This window comes from Lygodium microphyllum, chromosome 21, assembly GCF_053477565.2.
Source record: "Lygodium microphyllum isolate KBCC chromosome 21, Lygodium_microphyllum_v1.1.10, whole genome shotgun sequence".
NCBI classification, from domain to species: Eukaryota; Viridiplantae; Streptophyta; class Polypodiopsida; order Schizaeales; family Lygodiaceae; genus Lygodium; species Lygodium microphyllum.
In genome coordinates this window covers 17022277-17031838 of record NC_141155.1, presented here as the reverse complement: position 1 = coordinate 17031838, position 9562 = coordinate 17022277, and the positions used below count along the sequence as shown (strand labels likewise).

Genomic DNA, 9562 nt, shown 5'->3' with positions numbered 1-9562 from the left:
AGTTTGAATAGAGGTGGGCACTCCAATGGCCAGTTTTGAATGAAATATTGGATCTCTTATCACATTTTCCTATTGCATATTAAGTGAGAAGAGATGGCAAGAACTAGTTAATAAGATCATGCTCCAGAGGCTTGGGAGGCCCTAGCTTCCCTTTAGTGATGAGGAGAAAGCTAAATACAACTTGAACACAGAGATATGGAAGCACCACAACCTGCACTTTGCAAGTTTGTTGCTAAAGACCCAAAGGTGAGAGAGCTGGTGGAATAGTGGATCACCTCAATTGTACAGAGTTACTAACAAATTATACTATTTCAAGTCCAACTCTTGCAACCTTGGTCTTCTATTCCTTCTATCATTTGGGCAAGATGCGCTTCAAGTCTAGATTGGTGAAGCTAAAGTAAGAAAGTCATGCCTAGAAGCAACTTTGTCTTGACCCTATAGTGTTGGATTTGAGAGATTCAACTACATGTCCTGTTTTTAAAGCCTTGAGTGGTCCCTCCCATTTTGGAGTAATAGTGGTTCGTGTCCAATCAGTGGATTTAGCTAACCTCGTCATCTTTATTCCATGGATCATAAGGCTCTTGATGAAGATGTGGGTGATGTGGAGAATCGAATAACTTTTTCTTGACTTCTTGTAAGATATTGTTCCATTCTCATATGGGCAACACTAGAACAAATGTCAATCCTCCACACGGTCAATTGTAGGAGGAGCTCAACAGTTAGCAGGATGGCTCAATTCTTTTGGAATTTCCTAGCAATTTCCTTGTTCTCTCAACTTCTCTAGTTTCTAGAAAAGTTTGTCTAGCCTTTGAGGGCTATTAGGCATTCATGTTTAGAGGTGTTTTAGACCTTGGTACTACACCCAAGTTCTTTGGACCATTCTCTAGATTAGTCTTGAACTTGGGATGGGCTCCAACCTTAGGACCTAATAGTTTTCACTGTGGTTGGATAATCCTAAAGTGGGTTCTCTGGTTGCTAGTTTGTTCATTCTCATTGGCTATGCTAGGTCTTAGTTGTTAGATAGCTTTGAAGGTAGTGTTTGAACACACAATTCATTGTTTGTGTCATTTTGGATCTAGAATCCTAAAGTCTATGAATTGAAATCATGTTGGCTTTTATGTGGATAACAAACGATTGTCCTTTGTATTCACTGTTTGATATGAGATGATAATGTATTTTGTATTTTGTTTATGTGAAAGAGAACTGACAATGCACTTGGTATTTTGAGTACATTGTACCATTTGTGCTACCTTATCATTTTTGTTCTATCTTTCACACTTGCTACACTTAAGGGCTGTCACTACGCCCCAAAGATCTCTCTTGACTTGAGAATATCGCCGTTGCCATTCATTGAGGACCTTTGCTCCAAACCGAATGGCATACCTATTTCCATCAGCATAATCTTGACCTACTTCCCAACCAATGCCAATTGGACTTGTATCCACTCGGTGAGAATGATAGGCTGCCCATTCTCATAATTTGCTCTCTTCAGTGTTGGAGCTAAAATCAAGAAGCTCTTTAACTTCAGAATTGCCTTTGTATGCTGTTTACCCCACAAAAGCTTTTGCCCTTTTCTCAAGAGCTGATATAAACTTTCAGCCACATGAGCAAAATGCGGAATTTATAAAAAGTAAAAGACACATGCACCCAAAAATCTTCTCATCTCCAATACATTCGAATATGTCTCCCGCATCTTGCTTATGGCATCAATCTTTACTGGTGAGGGTTTTCTTTTGTATGGTCCACACATGTGCCGAACAACCAATACTTCCTCTACTCCAAAAATCGAATTTTCTCCTGACAGAGTCAAATGCACTTCTTCAAGATGGCTCAAATTCTTGTCACAATCAACATTATGATCAGCCACAAATCTTCTACATCCTTGCTCATTTAGCTCTTCATTTTTGTCATGGAGATCGCATCCTTTGATCGGCATATCATGAAGAAAAGGTAAAGCCAACTGAAAAATATACTCCCTCAAAACTTTATACATAGCATTCATCATATGCGCCACTGAATTGGTTTAGTGGCTTGTGGCTATTAATACTAACATGGAATTAAGGATGTTCCTTGCCGTAGCCCACAAAGCGAAATTGGAGTGTTCATAACATGGGAACAAGCTCCTTAAGAATATTCCTTACTAGGAAAAGGGGGCAGTAAAAACGAAACGGCGTTTTTTGACCATGGTTAGGAGGGGGTCTGTCTGGTTAAGGGGTGCATCTTCGCGGGAGGAATCATGGAGTGTCGATGCAGCTCTTTTTTGATTTTGTTTTGTTTTCCTTGGGAAGTGTACCCCGCAAAAAGGAAAAAAAACCCACACGCTCATTCTTCCTCTTTCTGCTTCTTCGTGTTCTTGATCCTCACCACCATCATCCCCATCTCTCAAAATTCACAGCAAAGACCTCCTTTCTGCTTCATGATTTCCTGCCTCTTTGCGCCCACAAAGAGAGAGAGAGAGAGAGAGGGTCGGAAAAAAGGACGTGGGCGCCCCAGTATTATTAGGTATATGGATGTCTAGAAGAGAGAGCAGAACAGAATCAGAGACTAAGAGACAGAGACAGAGAGGCAGAGACAGGAGATTTATGGATATCTAGAAGGGAGAGCAGAAGGGAGTCAGAGAGACTGAGAGACAGAGAGGCAGGGGAAGGAGCTATGTGGGCTCTATCCTTTCCTTGAGATTGATTGATTACAATACCCTGCAGCACCCACCACAGGAAGGGGGGTTGTGGCACAGACAGGGCAGGGCCATGGCCTTGGACCCCCACCACCATCAGGACAGCAGCCTCGCACAGGAGCTCGAGGCCCTTGGCATCGGCATCAGCGCCAAGGCCAAGCAGGCCCTGCAGGATGTCATCTGGGCCCTCCTCTATGCCCCCCCTGATGCCAAGCTCAGGGCTGCCCAGGATATCAGGAGGCTCACCAAGAGCTCATCCAGGAATAGGGCTTACCTGGTAGCTGCTGGAGCCATTGGCCCACTTGTCTCCATGCTTGATTGCACCAGCGCCGAATTGCAGGATGCAGCTTTGCAGGCGCTGCTCAATATCGCCTTCAGGAATGAGTGGTATCCAAATGAAGTCCTTCTTTAGTTGTTGTTGGTAGGAGTAATTGCCAGTGACTGCCCGTTTTTTAAACCCCTTGAGGGAGTGGCTTTCATTTGCATAGATTATGAGGTACAGATCTTAGTTTTGCATTTCCCCCCCCTAGACATTGTCTGCATGAAGCAGCAGGTATATTTTCTGCAGTTTGAATATGTTCCTGTTTTCTTTCCATGCCTGATTTTTGTGGTCTGCTTTAGTTCATTTGATCTAGCAGTAAATTGAACCAATTTGAATTTTCAGCCGAGCATTTTTAGCCCTCTGATCTTAGCAGTATGTTGAACCTATTTGGATTTTCAGCTGAGTAGGTTTGGTCCCTTTACTTCTTGATCAGAGAAGTTTTGGCCCCTTTTCTTTACCTGCATGAATGAATGACAATAAGGATGAGCATGTTGTCTGTTGCAGGAACAAGATACAGATCGTGAAGAGTGGAGCACTTTCCCCTTTGGTCGAGCTCTTGCAATCTGAAAATGCTACCGTGAGAGAGTCAGCAGCAGTTGTTATTTTGACTCTTTCTGCATCAGATGCAAACAAGCCTATTATCGGGAACTCAGGGGCAACCCCTCTTTTAGTTGACATGCTTGTGTGGGGAAGCCTCCAAGGCAAGGTTGATGCTGTCATGGCTCTCTACAACCTGTCGACATATCAAGAAAATCTACCAGCAATTCTTTCGGGTGGGGCGGTACCTCCTTTAGTCGCACTGTTAAAAGATTGCAAGAAAGCATCTAAAGTGGCTGAAAGAACAACAGCACTGCTGCAGTCTCTTTCAGTTTTTGAGGAAGGCAGATCTAGCATTGCTAACATTGAGGGGGGCATTCTGGCATTGGTGGAGGTATTGGAGGAGGGTTCTTTGCAAGGCAGGGAACATGCAGTGAGTGCTTTGCTTACTATGTGTCAAAGCAGCAGGTGCAAATACGGACAGGCAATATTGCAGGAAGGAGCAATCCCAGGCTTATTGGAGCTCACTGTCCAGGGATCAGCAATGGCGAAGCAGAAGGCTCAAAATCTCCTGCAATTATTGCGAGAGCCCCCTCGATCACCGAGGTCAGCTACTGACTCAATGATGCTAGAGAACATAGTTTACGACATAGCCTCACATGTAGATAATGGGGAGCCTGGTCCGGGCACCGCCAAGAGAATGCTTACAGAGATGGTGCAGCGGAGCATGGAGCAGACCATGCATCACCTGCAACAAAGATCAGTGGTTTGTGTTCCTTCAGAGCTAACTCAATCCAAATGTTTGGCAGATGTCTCAACAAAATAGATGCACCCAGGGCTGGAGTTGTGGCTATTGACATTTTGGTTCCATCTTTTATACCCATGTAGCATGAATGGTCTAACAAGCATGCTCATGCAAGAAGTGGCTTGAAGGAGGTGCATTTAGCTAAGTTATTTGTACATTATACCTCATGGGGCATGTGGTGAACAGAAATCAGTGGCCCTTCTCATAGTTTTAGTGGTGGATGAGATATTGCCAACATCTAATGTTTACTTGTCCTTCAGTGGCTTATCCCTCTTATGGCTGGCTATTAATGCATATGTGTAGTTAATGACTTGTCAAATCTCTGTAGTTACATGATCTTCTGGAGTCATTTGATTTTACTCTAGACAGCATGAGCCTAATATGCATAATAGTTCCACAAGCATCACCTTCTATTAAAGATCACGATACAGTAATGGCTTGCCATAGGATGAAGAGCTATAAGCTGGCTGAGTTCCTTTCAGGCATATGTGAGGATTTTTAAGAATCTTTGGGGCTATTGCATGGCAAGGATAGCACGGCTTCAAGGAACACAAACAAAAACACGTAAATGAGTTGTATTGTTTTTGAGTGTAGTGTTGGAGTTTTTTTTCCAACTCAGTCCTGCAATGGTGAAGTTTTGTTCTGGAATTTCTTTTCCCATCTGGTCTGAAATAAACAGATATGTAATTGTCTGAAAATAACAGCTGTGCCTGAATAGCACCTAAGTTCATCTTTGATGGGGAACTGTTGGATAGGCGCTTATTTGCCCAGTATGTGTGATGCAAAAAAGTGCCCTTGTTTGGGATTAATGTGCTAGAATGCACAGAATAAATCTCATAAGGATAGTGTGGAAGTGTACCTTGTTATTGCAGGTGTAATAAGCTTAAGGTAGTGTGTTTTAGAGCAGTTTAGGGATTATGGGCATGAGGGATTTTGTGATCATGCATGAGACTAGGATACTATGAGACCTGTGTTGGACCTATTTTAGGCATTTGTGGGTGTGAGTGGAGTAGTGATTGCTTGACTATGGAAAGCCATATCACCAATCTTTTGAATGGATGCAATATTTAATCAGTCTTTTCTTTGGCAAAGTCAGGGTTTGTTATATTCTATACTGTAACTATAATTCAGTAACAGCCACAAGAAGTCGATCTTGTAGTCTCTCTTGAGGAGATAAATGTCTGCTAATCAGGAGTTGTGTGCCACTTTGGAGGGAGAGGGGTTTCACCTACCTGGGAGAAAACAATCTAAGCAATGTATACAACACCTCTGCTGATTTTGGGAAAAGCATGATGGGAGGGCTTTTCCCCTCCGATCTTAATGGAACCTTTGCACCAGGGAACTTTTGCTGTATGGAAAATATATGAAGATGTATCTAGGATTGGAGACTCTTAGGAGGGCTCCATTTGAGTACTTTTTGTATGGCTATGGTGCCATGACTTGTGTGGGGCATGGCTTACACCTTGCATGACTTACCAGCCACTTGGTGAGTTGCCTTCTAGTGCTCTTTTTGTAGCTAGCTGTGATAACATTAGAGTGTTAAGCCATTGCAAGTCCAAGTCTTGGAGTTTTGAGGATGTGGAATTTTGGTTCTAGGAAGTCAAGTGGGTGTTCAAGTGGCGAGTTCAAGTTTCTAGATTTTGGCTTTTGGGCAATCAATGGGGGGTTTTTAATGGTGTTTTCCACAGGGTTTCATCTAAAGTTGGTGAGACATTGTTATCGCTACACTTCTTTTTCCTCCTAAGCTCTTCCTTTTTGATAGAGGAACTTTTCAACACTACTTGTATGATTTTCCATGACGGAGGCGAGTATTGATTATCCCTAAACTCTTCTTTTTCCTAGAGAGACGTGTCTTGATACTACTTTCTATTTGGGAGCATAAATGATAGAGTCGTCTCTAGCTTTGCTCTTGTTTAAGCTTACTAGCCTATTCCTCTCTTCCAAGCTTGGAATATAGCTAATTAGCTTTGCTCTTCTTTAAGCTCACTAGCCTATTCCTCTCTTCCAAGCTTGGAATATAGCTAATTAGTTTTGGGAACATCTGTAGAGGGTATCCTCTTTCTCCCCCATTTGCTTATTAAAGCCTCAAATTTGTTAATGGCACTTGAAGATATTTCCCCAATTTCCCTTCACCCTTGGTTGATTAGGAAATCCTTGGAATGAAGTGCTCGTTCTTAAATATGCCAAATAATCAAAGTTCAAATGTTATACTTGGTTGTTTGATGTTTTGTAGATATAACCGTGCTACGAATCTCGTTTTGGTGCTTGCATAAGAAATCAAAGGTGTAAAGAGGTTAATTCCCACAACAAATTAAAATATTAAAAATACAAGAAGTACAAAACAATGCCAAGAAAGCCATAGCCAAGGTAGTTATGTTGCCATGAATCATGTTACCAATTTGATACAAAGATTGAGAATCATTTTTAAGAGGCTACAACATGATATCTTCCTTATGCTATAGAGGGGGATGATATACACCCCAATGCCATGGTGGCCAAAGAGTATGTACCTCAATGGATGGTAGGAGGTGGAAACCTCAAACATGAATTGTTTAAAATTGACAAAAGAACTTAGCCTTGTATATCTAATCCTAGACCTAAGTCTAAATATTGATTAATGTATTATTTTACTTTATTACAAGAAATCCTGGTGTAAAACAGCTTTGTTCTCAAAGTTGAAATTGGACAAGACACAATGAAAATAATAAGGATAGCTTGAAACATATGGATCCATGTTGAAATGAAACTTTCAGTTGAACAAGATCATATAAGTCGATGAAGGCGAAGTATATATGCTAAAGAAATTGTTGTAGATTGTCCAAAATAGACCGTAGTATAATTTTGGCCATAACTTGAAGTAGAAGTGTTTGATTTTCATGTGTGAGCTATAGAAATGTAGAGGACAATATGTAATATTTAGCAATGTTGTCAAAATCCAAATTTGATGAAAATGAAGCAATTAATTTTATCATAGATATTTAATATAAGGTATTTATTACTCAATGAGTGAAGCATCCTCTTGAAGAAGCCATGGAAATTGTTTCAAATATGAAGCATGTTGCCAAGAAGACTCTTCCATAGGAAAAACCTTTCACTTAATGAGATACTTCACAAGAATTCGGTTCCTTAGAATATTCTCTTGCTTGCCAACAATCTGTTTGGGTTCGTAAATGATCAAATCATCTTCATCAAGGGGAGGTAGTTCTTCAAGAATTTGAATTTTTGGGCCAACATACGTCTTTAGTTGAGATACAATGAAAGTCATTGTGGATATGAGTAGTTAAAGGCAAATCAGGTTGATAGGCAAGATCCCCAACTTGCTTGATGATTTCGTATGGACCATAAAATTGATGGTCAAGTTTATTATACCCTCCTTTAAGAGAAGCATAATGGGATTTTGGAACCTTCAAGAAAAACCATTCACCTTTGTTAAATTCCACATGCCTTCGTTTCTCATATGCATAGGATTTCATTGTCTCTTGCCTTCGTCTTCTCCAACTCTTCATAAGTATGAGGATTCACATAATCATGAAACAACGCAAAAGGTACTTGAACTTTGTATTCATACAATGCTCCGAAAGGAGACATGCCAATACTCATGTGATGAATACTATTATAGCAAAACTCCACAAGGTGAAGCCAATGATCCCATGTATTTTGTGTATCATGGCAAAAGTGTCACCTCTAGCTATTTATTGATCTTTTCGGTTTGTTCATTCGTTTGTGGACGATAAGCCATGCTAGGAGTCAAAATAGTCTCCATAGAAAATAACAAACTCTTCCAAATGTTGCTCATAAATTTAGTGTCATGATTGGACACAATTTTCATTGGCATCCCATGAAGTTTGAAGCCACTTTTCATAAACTGATCAATCACTTGCTTTGCTGTAAATTGAACCTTTATTGGGATAAAATGGATTGAATTAGTTAACCGTTCTAGAATCACATAAATACTATTCCACCCATGCTTTGTTGTAGGCAATCTTGTAATAAAATCCATGCTAGTGTTGGTTCACTTCCCATGAGGAATAGGTAGTGGCTGAAGTAATCCGTTAGGTAGAAGTGTGAAATCCTTGTTTTGTTGACACGAAAGACATCTCATGATGTAATCTTTAACATCCCTCCAAATTTCTTTCCAATAAAAGCTCTTATGGATATTATCAAATGTCTTGAAAAATAAAGTCTTTGAAAGATGAATGAGAAGTTAAATGGACTCGTCCATGATACCAATGAAGACCATTGTGCCACTTATAATTTGGATACTCTTCTCCTTTGCCTTGCTGAAATTCCTTCATCATTTTGGATGCTTGCTCATTAAGTAAGTATTTTTGTTGAATGTCATGGATCCAATCTTTATGCACAGTGGAAATGGTAGAAATGGAACACACCCACATTCTTGATAAGGCATCTGCTACCACATTATCTTTTTCAACCATATATCATATCTCAAAGTCATAATCCTTGAAGAGTGGACAGCCATCTTTGTTGCTTGGAAGACAAAATTGGTTGCGAAAGAAAGTATTTTAGCACATGATGATCGCTTTTGACTTTGAAATGGCTACCATAGATATAGTGATGCCACTTTTTAATAGCATGCAATATTGCTAACATCTCTTGTTCATAGACATGTAGTTGACACTCATTGTCATCAAGCTTTTGGCTCTCATAAGCTATGATTCCATGATCTTGATATAAAATTGCCCCTACTCCTCTTCCACAAGTATCCACACATATGATAAACTCCTTAGAGAAATCCGAGCATGCAAGGATATGTGTTAAAATTAAAAGAGATTTCAGCTCATTAAAGCTTTTATCGGCTATGGAGCCCCAAAAGAAGACTTCTTTTTTAAGCCTATCCATCAATGGAGCTGCCACATGAGCATAATTCTTGATGAATCTCCTATAAAAAGAAGATAATCCAAGGAACCCTTTCAAAGATATCAAATTTGTAGAGGGGTAGGCCATTCTTTGACACATTTCACCTTGTTTGGATCCACTCTAATTCCTTGCTCTTCCACAATATGACCTAAGCATTTCACTTTATCTTCCATGAAAGAACACTTCGTTATCTTGGTAAAGAGTGCGTGTCTTCTTAGGGTGTCAAAGACCTCAATGTGTACATGCCTCAAATGCTCTTCCTTGGACTTGCTATAGATAAGGATATCATCAAAGAATACAATGATTGTTTTGAACAAGAAAGGCTGCAATATTTTGTTCATAATGG

At 40.2% G+C, this 9562-nt stretch overlaps 1 protein-coding gene across 1 annotated transcript; it reads left to right on the top strand.

Annotated features, from left to right (window-relative positions):
* The first annotated feature begins 2244 nt into the window (after nucleotides 1–2244).
* On the top strand, nucleotides 2245–4976 carry LOC148017777 (uncharacterized). The gene is made up of 2 exons (XM_087661902.1): nucleotides 2245–3061; nucleotides 3501–4976. The coding sequence occupies exons 1-2, from the start codon at nucleotides 2748–2750 to the stop codon at nucleotides 4357–4359; spliced, it is 1173 nt and encodes a 390-aa protein (XP_087518028.1). The 5' UTR covers nucleotides 2245–2747; the 3' UTR covers nucleotides 4360–4976.
* Nucleotides 4977–9562: the final 4586 nt, after the last annotated feature.